This window comes from Carassius gibelio, chromosome B10 (genome assembly GCF_023724105.1).
Source record: "Carassius gibelio isolate Cgi1373 ecotype wild population from Czech Republic chromosome B10, carGib1.2-hapl.c, whole genome shotgun sequence".
Lineage (NCBI taxonomy): Eukaryota > Metazoa > Chordata > Actinopteri > Cypriniformes > Cyprinidae > Carassius > Carassius gibelio.
Window position 1 is genome coordinate 7,277,999 of NC_068405.1, and position 18,918 is coordinate 7,296,916.

Sequence of the window (18,918 nt, forward strand, 5' to 3'; positions counted from 1 at the left end):
ATCAAATTATTGACAAATAATTGACTCATTCTAGTGTAGTTTCAAACCTATAAGAGTGTGAACGTGGACTGTCCGTCCGTCAGACACCAAAAAAGCATGTTAAAACTAAAAATAGTGTGAAAAACTAAACTAAAATTTAACTAAAAGCTTCAGAAGAATACACTTGTACTGTAGCCATTGGATTACAATCATTTGTCACAGTATACAGTGAACTTTTTTCCAACTCTGGGCTATAAAATTGGATGCAATAAATTAAATTAGCCACTGTCACATATTATCCTCTTACTGTGAGTGGATGTGAAGTTCTTGTCAGGACACATTCGCTCATATCGTATAAGGTGAGATTTAATGATGTCAAGTCGTACTGTATCATCATCATATGGTAAACAAATGAATATGAAAATGAGGAAAATAGGAGTATACATTAAATGTAGCTTTTGATGTGGTATGGTTGTGTGGTCAGGACTCCGAGGAGCTGTCGTCTGAAGAGGGGGAAATGAAGATAGCCGAGATGAGACCTCCACTCATCGAAATATCCATTAACCAGCCCAAAGTAGTGGCCCTCAGCAAGGACAAAAAAGGTAATGTGATACTTGCCTTACTCTCTCACTTTGCTTCATATCAATTAATATTTCTCTCACTAACGTGGATAATTATTACGCAAATGTTTCTCAGAATAAGGTGTGTAATCGAACTGTAGATATTAACACACGAATGCAAGTGATGTTTTTCCTGTCTGGTGATGTAGATGATGGGAGGGATGCCGACTCTTTGCTGGATGAGACGGTGGCCAACAGTAACCAGAACAACAGCAACTGCTCTTCACCATCACGCATGTCTGATTCAGTGTCCTTGACCACAGACAGCAGTCAGGACAACTCCCTCTGCACCCCAGAGAGAGAGGCAAAGATGCCTCTGGTCCCCAAGAACACAGGGTACCAACACTAAAATACACTAAAATGTAGTAATGAACAGCAGTTAACTGAAGGTTTCTCTATGGAAAAGAACTCAAATGCAATGCAGCGGCTTCTACAAAAGCACTCACATCACCAAATAGTCGCAAAAGTCTGGTTATTTTCGTTAATGAAAACTATGACGAAAATATTTGTTGTTGAGCTTTTTCCACATGACTAAAACGAGACGATGATGAGACAACAAGAAAGTCAATGAACCATAACTGTGACTATATTAAACATGCAATATCATTGACAATAAAAAACAAGACTAAAAATGTCCATAAAAACTATTAAAAAAATCTCTATATTAATTGAAATTTTCGTTCATTGTACAAAATATTGCGGACTGCTGTACACACCTCTATTATCTAAGCTTTTATGTGTGCGGTTGCCAAATATCAACAGTTCAAATCCCCAAATTAAAGCTGCACTGTTAAAAGGACACATTTTCTTCCCGGTGTTTTGCTGAAATTTTACAATCTGGCAACCATGTGCACATGCTCGTTGCTTTGTGCTTGTTTGTGAAAGTGCAATTTACAGTTTTATTCATCAAAGTTTTCATTGAATAAACCTAGACTTAAATTCTCAGACATTTACCCCCAATTTCACAGACAAGACTTGAGCCTAGTCCCAGACTTTAGTGTAAGCCTGAGCTGTTGTAACCAAAAGAAACTTGCACTGACTGATCTTAAAATATATCAGTGCCGCGGTTTTGTCTCAAAATGCACACCAGTAATGTTTTTTCTAAGGCACATTAATAAAAATGATTTAAATGTCCTGTTTGAACTATTACATACCTAGTCCTGGCTCAGTCTAAGCCCTGTCTGTGAAACTAGGCCCTAGTCAACTAAAACTTGACTAAACAAAAAACACGACAAGGTTGACTAAATGTAATTTGTAATTATTAATGTAATTTAATTTAGTATGATGTGATATTGTATGTGTTATATGTATTGTTTGTCATTTAATATTGTAATTTTGTAAAAGCATCCTACCCAGGGACTGCGTTGTCCCTGTACAAATAAATGAGATAAAAAATTGAATATGATCATAACTAAAAGGTATTTTTGACACAGGACCAAAAATAGTTTAAAAGACTAAGACTAAATAAAAAATGTCTGACAAAATAAATGTCTGATAGATTTTGCTGGAGTCTTTCTCTAACTTGATTTGATTCTCTCAAACTCAGACAAGAGGATGAAAACCTGAATCAGCTGAAGCAGATGACCCCTCTACTCCAGAACTGTAATGGCTCTGAGACGTCCCTACAGACCTTCCTGAAGAACCAGCAGAGCTATGAAAGCAGGTCAGACCAGATGGCCGACTACAGTCTCTCCATGGAGGAGAGGCTTGCCCTCATTGAAAAGGGCATAAACAATGGCATGGCGGAACAGTACAGCAAGTGGGATCAGATCAACATGAACGTGGCCAAACTCCCACCTGACAACATGGTGTCATATGAGGACCTGGAGAGGACCAAAAGTCCCTCAGCCAAGGAGTCCATGTCAAGCAACAACAATGCCATGCTGTCACTCGAGAACCTTGAGAATGGCAATCGGATTCAGAAAACCCAGTCTGGGGAGAGTTTTAATGGCCGAACGGATCAAGTTCCCTTGCGGTATGAGTCGACGAGGACCGTCTCCACAGGTGTAACGGCTTTAAGCGACATGAGTCTTTCTCGTAGTACAGAGGAGCTGTCGCCAGAGAAGAAATGTCCACCGGCCCCAGTAGTGAAATCTCATAGCATTGCCAACATGGAGGCTGGAGGAATGAAGCTATACTCCATCGAAGGAGAAAGCCCCCCTTATGAAGTGGCTTGTGCAGCCAGAACGTCTATAAGTGGCGCTCAAGGCCAGAGCATCGTCCGCTCCAAATCCGCCTCTTTGCTCGATGACCAGCCATTGCAGATCTACCCTGGTTCCTCTGCATCATCCTCTGACCTTTTGTCCAGCTCCAAACCTCTGATTAGCAGCGCCCGCTACCCCACCGGCCCCCCTCCACAGTACAACATCCAGTACGCCAGTAGCACTGTGCCCAAAGACAACTTGTGGAGCCAACGTACCCCTGTACCTCCCGAGCAGCCCTACCTCCCACCGCAGCACTCCCTCGCCAACACAAACTTCTCCAACCGCAACAACGCCCCCCCATATCCCCAGCCCCAACAACGTGGTCCACCCAAGACCCCGGACATGTGGGCCAAGGAAAGGATGCTGCCATCTGTTGGCCAGCGAGGCACCCTGCAGAGACAAGGTAGTGGATCCTCTGGCAGCTCCATGTCCATGCCGGACCCACGTCGCATGCCAGGAGTGGAAGGAGAGTACATGACCTACCGGGACATTCATACAGCAGGCCGTGGGCCTCTGCAGATGAGCCAGGCGCTCCACAGACCCTTGTCTGCCCGCACCTATAGCATAGACGGACCCAACGCTCCCCGGCCGCAGAGTGCCCGGCCCCCACCTCACGAGCTTCCAGAGAGGACCATGTCCGTCAGCGACTTCATCTACCAGCACGGCAGCCCCAGCAAAAGACCCAGCATGAGGGTGAAGTCCGAGCACTCGTTGCTGGATGGACCAGTCAGCGGAGGGGGCAGGGTTCCAGCAGACTGGAGGGATCAGGTCATGAGACACATCGAAGCCAAAAAGATGGAGAAGGTATGGTCGTTCTTACAAATAGTGTATGCAAAGACAAGCATAGCTGGGGCCAGCTGTTCAAAAAGTTTGATCTGGATCAGAATGATTTGAATTTTAAATCCCATGTTTTGCTATCCAGGATCAGGATTTTGAAAGCAAAATTGGATTGGATCATCCTGATCCAGATACAGACTGTTTTCAGATTTCCAAATCTGGATTACTAGTGCTGTACGGAGCCCTTAAAGGGACATGGTGATAGAACAACACAAACTGAGGATTTGATCCAGATCAAAACCAAGATTGGATTTAGTGATCTAATCCAAATTCTGAATACTTTTTTTTTTTTCTTTGAACAACCCATTTTCAAGATTTGATCCCATCCGAGGGCCAAAATCTGATCAGGTTACTTTTAAACAACTGGCCCCTGGAGTTAGGGGTTTGTTCAAATTAAGCGTTTTAAACTTCATCATGTGACATCTGCACTAGACATGAATGATACTTCCAAGTTATCAACTTGTTGCTGAAAAATCCATCCCATGTTTTCAGGATTGTTTGTAAATGTACAGGCAGGTATGATTTATTTGTGATAGAGCTAAGCTATGCCAGACCAAAGTTGCCCACTGGTTTGGGGTGGCCAGACTTGTTCCTGGAGGGCCAGTGTCCTGCAGAGTTTAGCTCGAACTTTCCTCAAGACACCTGCCTGGACGTTTCTAGCACGATTAGCTGGTTCAGGTGTGTTTCATTAGAGTTGGAGCTAAACTCTGAAGGACACCGGCCCTCCAGGACCAACTTTGGAGACCCGTGTGGTCTAGTGGGGTTATTTAATTTAGACCAGGGGTGTCCAAACTTGTTCCTGGAGGCCACTGTCCTGCAGAGTTTGATTAAGCACACCTGATCCAGCTAATCAAGGTCCTTTGAAGTGCTAAAAACGTCCAGGCAGGTGTGTTTGAGCCAAACTCTGCAGGACACTGGCCCTCCAGGAGCAGGATTGGACTCCCCTGGATTATATTTACATTGATGAAGACCAAATCTAGGGTTCAGAATAGTGCAGCAGTAGAGTTTAGCTTCAGCCTTAATCAAACACATCTGAACCAACTAATCAAGGTGTTCAGGATTACTCAAAAAAAACCTGCAGGTGTGTTGCTCCAGGGTGTTTGGCTGCCCCATTGTGATTTGAGGATGGGCTTTTTTAATTTGAGCTAGCAAGCAGAAACATAGTAGAGGGCTAAAAAGCACTCAAGATGCAAGCTAAAATCACATGTCAGACTAGGCACTATAGTTGATGAACTTCATGACTGTTAAAAAAAAAGATTTTCTGTACCTGAGGTCATCTTGGTACTTTTTGCTTACTGTTTTATAAATATTGTGAATTTGGAACATACTGCTCTTTTGACTAACTGTTTTCACTAATATATAGTAGAAAAGTAGGTATATTCAGACACCGGGTTAGACCACCCTAGCAAACAGAGCAGCCACTCACAACTTCTTGGCAAGTTTAGCATGGCTACTCACAATCTAGTTTCTGGACCTTGCCTCTGAATTAACACACTCCAGCATTAACTCTGTATATGGTATCATTTATTTTCTCTTGTCATAAAGATGCTCTTTACAGTGTTTTTCTGCATGTTTTTATCTGGACATTAACACATTAACCTCCTCTAACCATTGCATGTTTTGAAGTGTACTCATGTTTACTGCATGCTCGCGTGTCTTCATTAAACGCATGTGTGTTTGTGTGCATGTGCTCATGTGTTCAGAGCGCTCTCTCTCGGTCTTTGGCCACTCTCAGTAGCAGTCAGAGCTCTCTGGCCTTTAGTGCTCTAGACGGATGGCAGATCGGAGCTCGTGGGCCCAGCGTGAGTATCACCCCACTGAGACCTCACCTCCCCAAACTCCCAGAGGCACAGTAGATTCACTCTCAGCTCCCAAAGGGTCATTCTCTCTGCTTGTGGTTTAATCCGTGTATTCCCATCAAACTGAGATGCATTTGCTACTTAAAAATATCTGTACCAGCTGAATATGTTGGGTGCAAGCATTGAACAGAATGGCCCTTACGGAGCTCAAGAGCCCCACCCCAAATGCACTCTTCTCAGTTTATATCCAGTGTCGGCTGGTTTGCACAATTGCTCTGTTTCTTTGGGTTGTCTAAGTAATAGGAGATTAAGAACATTCCTAACCACTAAACCATATTCACTAAAGTCCTGGAAACACTCTTTCTTTCCGTTTGTGTGCTTGAAAGCACAATCTGTGCTTTTAGCTGAAAGGCTCATGAAATCTGTTATGGAAAATATGCAAATATTTTATGAAATAGGACTACATTTTTGTAATATTGACTCTGTAAACATAATAGCTGATTAGATAACTGAAAGTAAACCTTCCTGTTGGTTGATATGACGTAGATCTGAAACATTAATCTTCTCAAGCTTATGAAATATATTGGGAATTGGCTGCAGTTCTCGGGCCAAAACACGAGTGACGTCTTTTATTTAAAAAAAAAAACAAATGCATGTACTCATAGCTTCACCTTCGGTTTCACTACGCAGTGTTTTAATCTAATCTCATTCTTATGTAGCTGTATGTTTTAATGTAGTAGTCATCCACTGTAGTTAGAAGTACTTAAAATACAACCCATAATGCATCTTCAAACATGGGACACCTTTTCCTGTAGCTTGTTGAGACCAGTTTTGTGCTGTTTCCCTGCAGGACGACGTCTTCAGTCCTCACGGACAACAGGGCTACCATATCGACACTCTGAGAAAAGTAAGTGCTATTTGTGTTTGAAAACTTAGAATTGTATCAGTGTTACATGGTTTATCAAATGCATTGACATTCAGATGTTTTAATTATGTTGCTATATGTATACACACAATGATGTTCACAAATAACAGTTCAACTCCTGATGAAATCCTTAAGAGCACATCCTATTCAGTCAACAAGGATTTCTTGTTCTTCTGGTCAGATTCATGGTCAGTGTTTACTGGGATCTTTCTGCCCCCTGGTGTCTGGAAAATATATCCCATTGTAGCAAGACATAAGACCACAAGACCAAAGACCATCCTTTGACTTATCTCTCAAAATAGCCTCTGTTCAGAACCTGGGAGTTGTTTTCTCTTTGAGGAGACAGATGGACTTATGAAAGCTCATCAGAATGAGCAGAAATACTAAGTGCATGTCTTGTGCATCTATCCGTCAGGTGCCTTTGATGAATGGCCAGATGAGATCTCCCATGAGCTGTGGTCAGCCAGCGATGGCACGCCACCCCTCACGAGAGCAGCTCATCGACTATCTGATGCTCAAAGTGTCCCAGCAGCCCCAGGGCCCTCCACGGGTCCCACAGCAGGAGGTGCACACATTTCTGACAGAAATCTCCACATGAAATCTGAATGAACACTGTTTATTTTAATACTAGCTCTTGGTTTCATTTCAAATAAACTGTTTTAAGAGATCTGTCATCAAAAAGCCTCTGATATGACATTATTTCTTTGACACCACCTAGATTTGGATAATGTTGACTAAGGTAGATGTATATTCTGGCACCCCTGTAGCCACTTCATGTTGACTGGTGTGTGACTGAAGCATTGTGTCTGTCTTCAGCTCCATGTGATGATTGAGAAGAATCCCGAGCTGGGCTTCAGTATATCAGGAGGAGTGGGTGGACGTGGAAATCCCTTCCACCCAGATGACAACGTAAGTACTGCCGTTTGTTTTTATCTGTTAAATCGGTGCTTCTGGAGCTTTAATTTCAGTCTGTCTGGATCGTTGGGTTGATCTACTTACCCATGCAACACCATGAACTTAAACTGAACAACAGACCTTAGTAGTATCTGGAGTCCAGAATATTAAAAAGGCATGAATTATATAAATTAATGTTAATATGATTTTGACTTGGCCAAGAGAGCAACAGTTTCGTTGTACAACAACCTAGGAAATGCCACATTAATCAGTTATATTTATTATATTGCTATTCAGATGTTTGTGCTGTGAGATTTATGTTTTGTTTGTAAGAAATTAATATTTTTATTTGGTAAGGGTGCATTCAATTGATTTATGATGGCAGTAATTTTATAAGGTTACAAAAGATTTGTTTGAAAATAAATACTGTTCTTTTCACTTGATGAATGAGAGTTTTCAGATTTTACCAACCCTAATATTTGGGTTGCACTTTATTTTACAGTACGTGTACTAACAGTGTATTTATCTAAGAAAGTTCTGGTAATACAAGGTAACTACATGGGGTAGGCTTAGGTTTAGGGGTAGGTTCAGGGTTAGTACCTAGTTATTACATAGTTATTGTAATTACTATAATAAGTACATAGTATGTACATGAGGAACAGGACTGTAAAATAAAGTGCTACCAATATTTTTAACAATAGTATTATTTTTTGTAGTTTAGGCCAAAACTGGTGCTAACACTATAAATTAGATCTCTATTCAACTGCAGTCTATCTAGTCTAATGAATAATCAGTTCTTAAATCATAAATGATCAACAGGGCATCTTCGTGACGAGGGTTCAGTCAGAGGGACCTGCTTCCAAACTCCTTCAGCCTGGAGACAGGATCATCCAGGTCATTTCTACTCATCCGTCTCTTACTATTCACGTTTTTGTCTTTCCCATTCCTTAGTAATTCACTGACCTCAATCAACATCCTCTTCCAGGCAAACGGATACAGCTTCGTTAACATCGATCACGGACACGCAGTATCCCTCCTGAAGACGTTCCCCAGCACCGTCGACCTGATCATCATTCGAGAGATGGCCGCGTAACAGAGCATGTCTTATTTCTGTACCGAGAGGATCCAGTGCTATCTTTAGTTAATCTGAGCGGATGTTAACGGGACGATGGTTGACGTCGGTGAAACCACCGAATCGGGTGGAAGACAGAAGCATGCACCTTCACTGTGGGATAGTCTGTTGGTGCAGTCCAACGATACGAAAACCTGTGCTTTTGTAAAGATAGTTTTTGTTTTCCTTTTTTAAGACGTCACCTGGGGGTAGAGCTCTTGTGGGACATTTAGCTGTAGCTGAGCGTTTGAGGGCAGGGCTCTCTCTCACAAATCACACTTTTTTTTATTATTATTATTATTATTATTTTAGAGATTTTTTGAAACCACTTTTATGACCTGTGTGAGATTCAGAGCTTGAAGACAATGCTACGTGCTAACTGTGGTAATGAATGTAGAACTGGGCTGAGCTAAACCGAACTGGATGTGAAATCTGTAGACCTGGTGGTCACCAGTCTCATCTAATTGTGAAGAAAAAATCCCTCAGATTAGTAATGCTCGATGCTAGCAACTCTTCTATGTCTTTGCAACTTGAATCACCTTTATCTACTGTCTGCAACGTTCCTCCAGTGAAATAAGTCTCTTCCTACACACTTTAATGGAGTGAGAAACTTCAGCCACCAGTAAGGATGCGCCGAAATGCTCCCTGTACGTGAAACTTGGACAGGACCACGATGAAGAATTTCCATGAGGATTTCGAAAGAGAAAAAGACAAGTAAACCTGGAAACAAATTGGTTTTTAGCCAAAGCATATTGGGGTACTGGCGGCATGAAACTGCTGGCACATCAACTTCTTTCCTTCTACAACACAGCCACTGATTCCAACGCCACCGAACATTTTTATTCCTTCTTATTTTGGAAACGGTTTTCTATTCTCTGAAGAAGATTGTAGATGTAATATTTTATTCTCTTACGAAACTATTCGTCTAGTGGTGCAGTCATGGACATTCGTTTGCTGTCGAGGGCTGAGAAACGTCATGTCAAGTGCCATAGACCCTGACAGTCAGACATGGGTTCGACTCGGAGCAATACTCATTAAGATCCACGCCGCATATTCACTGGCCTTATTAGGCTGACATATGACACAGTGGACGAAAGAGCAATAGGAAGTCCTTTAGTCCCTTTTTTTTTAAACCCATTTAGTATTTCTTGATTGAAAAAGCATTTTATACAAATTCTTTTTAAAGACAAAAATGTAGGAAATGGCATTTCAGATTTATTAGTAAAAGAAAAGAAAGAAAAAGTTTGTAAAGTGTGCGAATGAATGTGTCGTCACATTAGCGATTGCACTGCTGTTTCCAAACACCCCTACGAAGATGAGCTCCCCTTTGAATGAGGATACATTGACTTCTTCAATAGCAAAGAGATCTGAAAAGCTACGAAGCCTTGTAAAAGGTTAAGAGTAATGTTTGTATTTGATGAAGTCGTCGCGTCGAAAGGCCATGTCTGCACACGAGGAGAACGACCTACTGTCGATTGTAGTACTGTTTATATTATTTGCATGAAATTCCTCCTTTTGATTGTTCTTCACTGTATTCTTTGGTAGAGTGGAGCGCTAGATTAATTGAAGAAAGCAAATTAACATACTGATAATGTAACAAATCCATAATTTTATGTGAAAGAGCACAGTCGGTGCAGACGAGAGCTCAACAGAGTTCAGTTCATTCGGATCCATTTTGATTAGCATTGCCCTCTGAGTGTTAAAATAAGGAATGAGTCACCATTGTTTATGAATTGGAAACTAATTTACTACATTTATAAAAATAAAAAAAAGAGATTAAATCACATTGTTTTTATTTAAAGAACCAATTTAATGGATAAAACAATGGCCTCCAATTTAGCTGTGAATGATTTTTTCAACAGTTTTTAATTTGTGGACACAGTTACTTACATTTTATCACCAATCAGTCTAGCGTAGAATCCTTGACTATCACTTTTTATTTTGTCTACGAAGACATTGTAAAAACGTAATAACGAAAAGTGACTAAAACTTTTTTTTTTATTGTCCCACCTTTTATTTATTTAGTACACTTTACTTTAGAGATTACTAATCAAAATGTAAATACTTTTTTAAAAGGTTTATGATTTGTTCATGGCATTAGTGATTAAAAGCAGTAATAATTGGAGTCCCAGAAGCAGCCCTTTTAATGTATAGCTATGTCAAAGGTTTCTCCGCAAGCAGCTACTATTAAGATGATTGGTTTGCATTTATTCAACATTCCAGAGTTTGTAAATAAATTCACTTTCCATAGTGTCCTGTGGAAAGAATAAATCAACTAATGCTCTTTCGATGTGTATGTCCATTCTTTGTTAGTTTTTATTTTTTGTTCCATAAAAATGAAAGTCAGTGATATATTGGACAAATAGTAAACAATTCTTTAAAGTATATATTTAGTGTGTTATACGGAATAAAGGAAGTCACGAAGGTTTGAAAATGGTGGTGGATAAAGATGAGATGGGTGTTTTCCTCACACCACAGATTTTTGTTACAAACCCATACAATATTTCACTCCATAATCTCCGTCATTAATCAAGCTGATAGGTGTTAACAAAGACATGCCATTAGATGGCTCTGCAAAGTAAAATTAGATGAGTAAAGTAACTTAATCGATGCATTTATCAGGTGTAGCTCTGTACTCTGTTTACTGATAGATAATGCAACTACACGAGGAAATGCCTTCAGTGTTCACACAGATAAGAATACAACCAAGCCTTCAACACCTTCCTCTGCTTCATTCCTTCACTGGAGAACAGAAAGCACATGGACGACTGACTCGTATCAGGTTCCTGCTCTATATATAACCAGAGGGAAAAACACAAGAGTGCTTTCAAAACAGATGCAGGGTTGCTGTGAAATGAAAAGACATCCAACAACACACGTTTCATCGTTTTCCTGTGGACAACATATGAGTCCTTTCAAATCAAACGGGTTCTCAGCTTAATCATTATATAACCTATACATTAATTTGTTTATTTATTCCCATCTCCTTTCATGTTAATTATTTTAATAAGGATGGAGTGACCTATAAAGACTGTTGTTGTTTTTTTGAGACCAAGTACAAAGGCTTCCACAGTCATGATTGCTTTGCCATTTCAATGCGTCTATGAAGCCCAAAAAAATCTCTAGCTGGGCAACTCTTGATCTGGAGGCAGCCAGTACTGAAGATGTGCCAGTGTCATCATCTCACATCTGCGTGGTCTCGATCAAGATGTGTTGTGATTGAATCAACATGGGCTCTGGCTGTTCTCTGGGTCAGCAGATCACTGTGTGGTGACATCTGATACTAACACTGCTGACGGAAAAATAACCTTCAGCAGGCCAGTGCACTGTACACAATGTGTCCACTTCAAAGTTGTTTTCTTGCACTTTGGATCTCAGCAAGACTGGAACTTTTGATGCAACATTTTGCAGCTGATCCTACTAAAACTATTTGTTTTTTGCTACCAGTGCCATACTGGAAATTTCCAGTAACAGATAACAGGGGAGACTGTCGTAAGTGCTGTACAGGATGAAAATGCATGGGTGTGGAGATCTGTCTCGTCGTCAGTACTATCACTATTCTCAGAACTAATTTGGAAATCACTAGGACATTGTGCAACTTGGTTTGCGCAAGTAGTGACTAGACCTTTCTGCCTCCATTTATCACAAAACATCTTCACATTTAGGTCAAACTCGCATTTACAACTCCAACAAACTGCAGAGAACAATAAAACCCAGCATCTGACAAACAACAAAATGCAATGCAGCTCTAAAACCATGCCTTACAGCAGAAGATTGGGATTGTTTTTGTACTGTAAACTCGTCATGACTGGCGCAGTAAGCCCCGCCCCGCGGAGGTGTCAATCACCGTGACGTCACGACCACTATTAAAGAAAACTAACAAACAGCAGCAAGAAAAACACAGACACACACCGGCGGAATAACAGCACGGACCGTCGCCGAGGGTGTAAAACAAAGTCTTTATACTGTGGGAGCTTCTCTTTTTACTCGGATAAGGCAAGTAAGACACTTTTTTTTCCCACATTACATTTCGCTTTAAACCTCATGCTAAGGTTATAGGAAAATATGACTCGTTTCGGTAAAATTAAGTAGCTTAGTAGGCCTGATTTCCGTTTTAATAAAGTTATTCGCTGATATAATGTTCTTTAATTTGTTAACTGTTAGTCGAAAATGATGAACTTGCGGAGTTTAACCAAATATGGCTGTTAGCTGATGCTAGCATGTTAGCTAGCTAAATTAGCCTGTTGTTGTTGTTCCTTTCAACCTAAAAGCTGAAATATGACACGAAACGGTAGATTTAGGTTTAAACACGCGTGTTTCATTATTAACGTGTTGTTTGTTTCGCATTTAAACCAAGTTTCAGGGTTGCTGAGATGAAACGCGTCCGTTTGTTGCAGTTAGCTTCATGTATTTGAGGGTTTAGGATAAAGTTAAGTGTTTATATATAACCATTAATCGAGTAATTAGCTCCGTGAAAGTGTTTTCGGTTTTATTTCGTCTCATTTCATGTGTCGATTGAGATAAGATACACTATGTTAACTATTTGGGGTTTGAGTTTGCTGTGTCTTTATTATCTCCAAGTGAACTGATAGACGTCTTTTAAAAACGTTTTCCGTCTTGATTTCCTAATTACTTTGACGGATGTGTCCTGAACTAACACACTGGTTGTCCAATTGTGTTTTCGTTATTAAGGGTTGCATTGTTTGCTCAAACAGGAAGAGTGTTTGAAACAAAGGCAAACACTGGTCGCATTGACCCCGAGTCAGATATAAAGCAGATCAAGCTCTACATCAGGGTCCATCCTCACTCATTCACATCAGACTGAAGACAGCTCGGGTTTGAGCACACCAGTGCTGCTGTGGAGAGGTTTATGAGCTTTATAGACCACTGTATGTTTGTTAGCCGAGATGCTAGTGTTAGCATGACTCGGTGGATTTCATTGAGGCCTCAAACACTGATATAGCTCAATAAAATATCACGTTTATACCCGGTTTACATGCTACAGTGCGGTTTTAGACCTTATCTGAGCTGTACGTGTCTTTTAAATGCTTGGTGCATTGAGGCACAGCGTGTGAGCTTTGAGTAATGAGCTGCTTTCTGAAGTCTTTATCCATCTATGGTGTCTCTTGAGCAGAATGGTTTTGCTTTTGTGCAGATATTTAATAAAATGCTTTGTTCTGCCGTGTATTTTCTGTCATACAATCAGGGCTAAATGACAAGGATGTCTGAAACGCATGGGGAAAAACATCCCTGTTGGGGCTTTGCCATATTTGGCTTTTATCAACATACATGATTAAGGGAGGAGGGCTCCTACTGGAGGTGTGTGATGTAATGGAGGCAGGTCAGGACGATCAGGGTATTTATAGTCAGGACACACTGCTTCTGAACAACATGTCACATGGATGAGAGCTAATCCAGCCGTCCATGAGATCGAGAGCGAGGGGCAATGCGCTTGCTCTTCAGGGGAAAACCTCTGACGATGAGAGGCGGAGGCCAAATGCTGCAGTCTTGTTTACTTCCAGACAAGAGATCCCTCCCTGAAATGTCAGTCCTGACAAGTCTCCGGTTTATTGCTGGAAAGCGTCGGCTGTTTGGATGTGGATGCTGTTTCTGCTGAACATGATGTCCTTTACACCTCACACTGTATAGTCACACTTCATCTGTCTAGCAGGTGATCACAAATACTGATGCTTGAGTAAATGATGCCAGTGAAATTACTTTTGAGAGTTATAGTTGATGCGGTTACAAAAAAAGAAGAAAGCACTTTATTAAGTGTTACACTAGAATTTACTGTTATCATAAATGCATAGTTATTTATAATGTGACCATGGAGCAAGATTGGGTGAGAAAACCAAAAGATGATTTAATAATTGAATGTTTTTATAAGTCTAATATTGTTTTTAGTTTGTAAAAATAAGAACACATCCTAATTGAAAACAATGGGACATGTACAATAAATCAAAGGTACAAATGTGCATTAAGTGCTTTACATTTTTAATATACTGTAGTCCTGTATAATGGTAGCTTTTAAGTAAAAAAAAAAACAAAAATAGATAAAAGCAAAATTGAATGAAAGTACAAATAAAATAACTACTCGTCTGGGGACTGATCTAAATTATGTCTGAGTAGTTACTGATTGATAATATTCTTGTTGTAGCTAAACTATTGTCTTGTAGCCCAATCCTAATTAATATCAAGATTTAGTTTGAGGTTTTCAGTACTTTGTAATCATTTGTTTAATTCCTGTGACACACAGCAGAAATTTTGAAATGAGAGTTTAGTGTTCTTCTCATCTGGTTTTGTTATATAAAGAGGTTTGGTCCACATCAAGCACTCTACTGTGAAAGTTTCCTCAGCGCAATGTTGAAGGCATTCAGAAGATAATTTAAAATAGTTCAGTGCATGACAATATTTTGGGAAGTTACGCTGTATCTAAATGTTAGTGGATGGAATCACAACAGCAGCGTGGAGATTTCATATTGTGGAAATAAACAGCTGGTAATGATTGCTAAAGAAGCAAAAGGACAAAATAAAAACCAAAGAATAGTGGAGATGGAAAACCTCATTTGAAACATTTTCACAGCAGAATTAAACACTGAAAAATTAAGTAAATGTCTTGTCAATAATGCACACCCATTAGTCAGCAATTTATTTTAAGATCCAATTCTTGCTATTAAAAACCATTATGCCTCAAATTCCTAATTTGCTGCTTATTAATAGTTAATAATGTAGTTGAGTCTAGGTATTGAGTAGGTTCAGCACTGCAGAATATGTGCTTTATTAGAAGTACTCCTAAACAGCCTACATGTTAATAAAAGGCATGCTAATAAGCAGCTAGTTAAGTGAGAATTGATCCCTATACTACAGTGTTACGCTAACCTTTGAGTTTATTTGTATTCGGAGTGAACTCAGACACTCTTGTGATCTTAGATTGGAGGACAGAGGTGATGCAGTGATCACTGACATTCAGAAGAATGTGTGCTTGTCAGATAATGGTCTTGTTCACAGCTTGTGGGCTAACGTTTTGGTTCTGCGAATGGGTGCAGTGTTTTTCTGTCATGATCTTCGTGACGTTACTGTTCCTCTCTCGTCTGACGTAGCCTCTCTGTGTTATGTGTTAATGACGGCTGTTACTGGATGACAGTGAAACACACTGCAGGTTCCAGGAAGTCTCGCAGGTTGACCTACATTCATCCAGCTCAGTCTGGTTGTAAAACGATCACATGACCGTGACGTGAGTTTAAAGGAATGGGCTCGAATCAGGCGATTCTGTGGCCAGTGTTCAGACGTGTGACTCTTAATCTGACCTTGCACCTTCACCACTGTAAATCCTCTTAATGAGGGCGGTCTTTGATTCACGTTATGCTGACGACTCGTGTGTTGTTCTCAACAGGAATCGCTCATTTTTGGAGAGATGGCCCAGGAGACCAATCAAAGCCCCATGCTCTGTGCCACCGGCTGCGGGTTCTACGGCAACCCTCGGACCAATGGCATGTGCTCGGTCTGTTACAAAGAGCATCTAACACGACAGAACAACGGGGGAGTCAGTCCTATTAGCACAATGGGTATGTGTTTCCGCTCTGAACGTCAGCTGTGTGGGTGAGATTGATTGTTCCTCATTAACTGAGGGGGTCTGGTCTGTTCCAGCAGCTTCCAGCAGTCCTACCTCTGAATCCTCGGCCATCCAGATCATAGAAGCTACGCTAAACAACTCCTCGTCTGCTAGCGCTGAGTCACCTAGCGGCTCCGCGGCTGCTCTTCCCGTTACACAACAGATGACGGAGATGAGCATTTCTTGTGAAGACGAGGGGGTCTTGCCTAAAGTTGAACTTCCTGAACCAGGTTGGTATTTCTGTTTCAGACTTGAGGAAGTGTCTCGAGTCAAGACTGTGTTCAGAATTGAGTCCTGACTTACTGCAAGCAAGGAAGTGAACTTGTTTGAATGGAGCACGTTTTAAAACCGTTTACATGTGTACGTGCACACACTATATATATATATATATATATGTATGTATGTATATGTGCATACACAAATACTACATACTCAGGGACTTTGTGTAGCTAAAAGTTTCACCAGAAAAGATGTATTAAAAAAAACTTGTAACTGCTGTATTTTTCAGTTTGCCTTTTCATTGTTCATGTAATTTGTATTGTAACTAATAGCCTTATTTTATGGCAATAAAAAAATGACTACTGTTGAGGTCATTATGAGCGTGCTAACTTAGCATGTGCTATGTAGTTCTCTTAAATGAGAATTCATACATTCAATTTAGTTTACAAAATCTTAACACTTGATACTCGTATGTTGAAAATGAAAGTTCAAGAAGACTGCATTGCTAGGTGGAACAAGGAAGTGTTCTCTTGGATGCAAACCCTTTTTGTAATATATATATTCACATTGCACATCAGCTACACATTTGGGGAAATACTGCGTAATCAATTATTTAATGTATACAATGTTTGTGTAATGTACATACTGCAGAAGTTATAGTATAACTTTCAATGCTCTTATTATTAAGAGATTAATATAGTATGACCATGCATCCTTAAATTTTTTTAAGGACATGTTCTGGACAGGATTTGTAATTTTCCTGAAATGTCTGGGTTTTGGCTTGTTTTTCAATTGGTTTCATGTTTGCTGACGGTTATGAGTGAAAAGCAGTTTGAATAAAGTGTGCAGGCATTGCACATAATCGCCTGTGACAAGGTGGATCAGGAGAATAAGAGCGGTGCATAATAATGTCTGAAAACTGTTAATGGCAAAAGAAAGCCAAAACTGGGAGATTTTAGGCAGTTTGGAAATGCTACTACATGTCCGGTTTCATTATTAGTCAAAGTAATTCACTTTACTAAACTTGTAGTTGTGAGCTGTTAATTGGTGACTGTTTTTCCAGTTGTCACTCAGCCGACAGCATCCAGCGCTCCTCTGAGCACCGCTGAAGAGACCAAAACCCCCGACGCCCTCAAACCCAAGAGGAACAGGTGCTTCATGTGCCGCAAGAAGGTCGGCCTGACAGGTGGGCACACACACATCACAGCTCAGATGCAGTCTCTCTGTGCAGCGGTTCTGATGATGTCTGCTTTGTCAGGGTTCGACTGCCGCTGTGGGAATCTCTTCTGTGGACTCCATCGCTACTCGGACAAGCACAACTGCCCCTACGACTACAAGGCGGAGGCTGCGGCCAAGATCCGCAAAGAGAACCCGGTGGTGGTGGCCGACAAGATTCAGAGAATATAAAGCGCTCGCCATCGCAAGAGAGATCGGATACAAGGACTCGCACTTTGACCTGTGCTCCAAGAGACTAGTTTTTTAAATTACAGTATGGGAAAGAATCTTGTTTCTAAGCCAATGCATGAGTGATCACTTTGTTTCCATCTTTCTTTTGCTTTCTGTTGATGATATATGAGCTTCAAGTTAAAACAAATGGAAAAAAGAGAGCCTATAAAAGGTGTGAAGCCAGAGACATTTGGCTAACGAGAGGAAGACGTTGTGCTGAAGGATCCCGGTCGGACTCTGACCCGAGCAGCAGTGCATGGCTGGTTCATGTAGCAAGGACGCTCTTCTGTCTCCTGTTCTCCAGACAGCCTTCTTTCTGCTCGAGCCTCAGCCAGCTGTTGGAGTGATGCTGGGGTTTCCCTGTCGGTCGACTGTTAAGAATGATTTTTAAACCATTGACAGACTTCGTGAAAAATATGTAATCCAATTGGGATGGTTTAACGCAGCCAGACCAGAATGAGCGACTGCATCCATGATACCCTGTCAAGTTCAGATGAGGTTGGACATGGCCACAACACAAAACCAGTTATTCATTCTCCCACAAGGTCCTTTAAGACATTTGTATTCATTTCATTGAGTTGTAATGTGACACTGGTTTGATGGATGGGCTCGTTGGGTTTAAATGGGTGTTTTGCATGGGTAGTGAAATGAGTATTTTACAGTAGACTGCATACTTTTCTTCTGCTCTCTAATTCACCTTTCTCACGTGTGACTTGATCTTTTTAGTAGGTATTGAGTGTTAAATGCTGGTAAGAAATGATGGTATTGTTTAGTGTCATTTACTCAACCCTCAGGTGTTGTGTCATTGGGAGGATGTGAGTTAGTCGCCATCGTTTTCATCTGAGGCTCGGTCCGGTTCTTGTTTTTAGGTCTGGCTGCACAGCGCTGGTTTATTTTAGAGCTTTGTGAGATTACACCGTGAAATTAACCATCTGTTTGGATTTGATTTTTAGTTCTGCAAGCTTGTACAAACCATCTTTTATTTATTTTATGTATTGCGCATATAATCTTGTTACCCAACATTACTGCGAAATTGTATCTTGTAAATAAAATGATGTACAGAGATATTATTAAAGTGTGTACTGTGCTGTTGTCATGATGTCATAAACATGTCTATTCTGTGGCTAAGAGATATTTCTGCAAAATAACGGAAAGACAGCTAAAAAAAAAAGGGTTAATTGGCAGTGTCATGTTTTCAGTCTAAACTACAAATAATACAAAAGATAAAATTGCCAAATGGTCAGGAAGAATCATTTTTGTCAGATTGTATTT

General features: G+C 40.5%; 2 protein-coding genes across 7 annotated transcripts in view; both read left to right on the forward strand.

The window, feature by feature from the left end:
- LOC127966289 (erbin) overlaps positions 1 to 10,653 on the forward strand; it is a 71,856-nt gene extending 61,203 nt beyond the window's left edge. The window contains exons 18-26 of one of the 4 annotated variants that reach the window (XM_052567179.1): positions 464 to 581; positions 749 to 935; positions 2,146 to 3,607; positions 5,344 to 5,442; positions 6,290 to 6,346; positions 6,780 to 6,929; positions 7,181 to 7,273; positions 8,078 to 8,152; positions 8,244 to 10,653. In XM_052567179.1, the coding sequence (XP_052423139.1) occupies positions 464 to 581; positions 749 to 935; positions 2,146 to 3,607; positions 5,344 to 5,442; positions 6,290 to 6,346; positions 6,780 to 6,929; positions 7,181 to 7,273; positions 8,078 to 8,152; positions 8,244 to 8,351 (2,349 nt within the window). In that variant the 3' untranslated portion in view covers positions 8,352 to 10,653. Of the gene's footprint in view, positions 1 to 463; positions 582 to 746; positions 936 to 2,145; positions 3,608 to 5,343; positions 5,443 to 6,289; positions 6,347 to 6,779; positions 6,930 to 7,180; positions 7,274 to 8,077; positions 8,153 to 8,209 lie in introns of those variants that run through there. The other 3 variants (XM_052567180.1, XM_052567181.1, XM_052567182.1) reach the window with 3 other exon arrangements.
- Positions 10,654 to 12,197: 1,544 nt separating this feature from the next.
- LOC127966302 (AN1-type zinc finger protein 5) lies at positions 12,198 to 18,721 on the forward strand. 3 transcript variants are annotated; one of them, XM_052567199.1, is made up of 5 exons: positions 12,198 to 12,365; positions 15,763 to 15,934; positions 16,017 to 16,211; positions 17,264 to 17,386; positions 17,459 to 18,721. In XM_052567199.1, exons 2-5 carry the CDS (start codon positions 15,784 to 15,786, stop codon positions 17,605 to 17,607), a joined length of 618 nt encoding a protein of 205 aa, XP_052423159.1. In that variant the 5' UTR covers positions 12,198 to 12,365; positions 15,763 to 15,783; the 3' UTR covers positions 17,608 to 18,721. The 3 variants fall into 3 exon arrangements, with proteins under 3 accessions (XP_052423159.1, XP_052423161.1, XP_052423160.1); XM_052567201.1 differs by having other exon boundaries at positions 16,020 to 16,211; XM_052567200.1 differs by having other exon boundaries at positions 12,210 to 12,369.
- Positions 18,722 to 18,918: the final 197 nt, after the last annotated feature.

What these genes read in the sequence shown, in the direction of transcription:
- LOC127966302 (XM_052567199.1), top strand. Translation starts at nt 15,784, where the DNA reads ATGGCCCAGGAGACCAATCAAAGCCCCATGCTCTGTGCCACCGGCTGC. An exon ending in CAGTCCTATTAGCACAATGG is followed by an intron (nt 15,935 to 16,016) that starts GTATGTGTTTCC and finishes GGTCTGTTCCAG; the next exon opens with CAGCTTCCAGCAGTCCTACC. An exon ending in CAAGAAGGTCGGCCTGACAG is followed by an intron (nt 17,387 to 17,458) that starts GTGGGCACACAC and finishes CTGCTTTGTCAG; the next exon opens with GGTTCGACTGCCGCTGTGGG.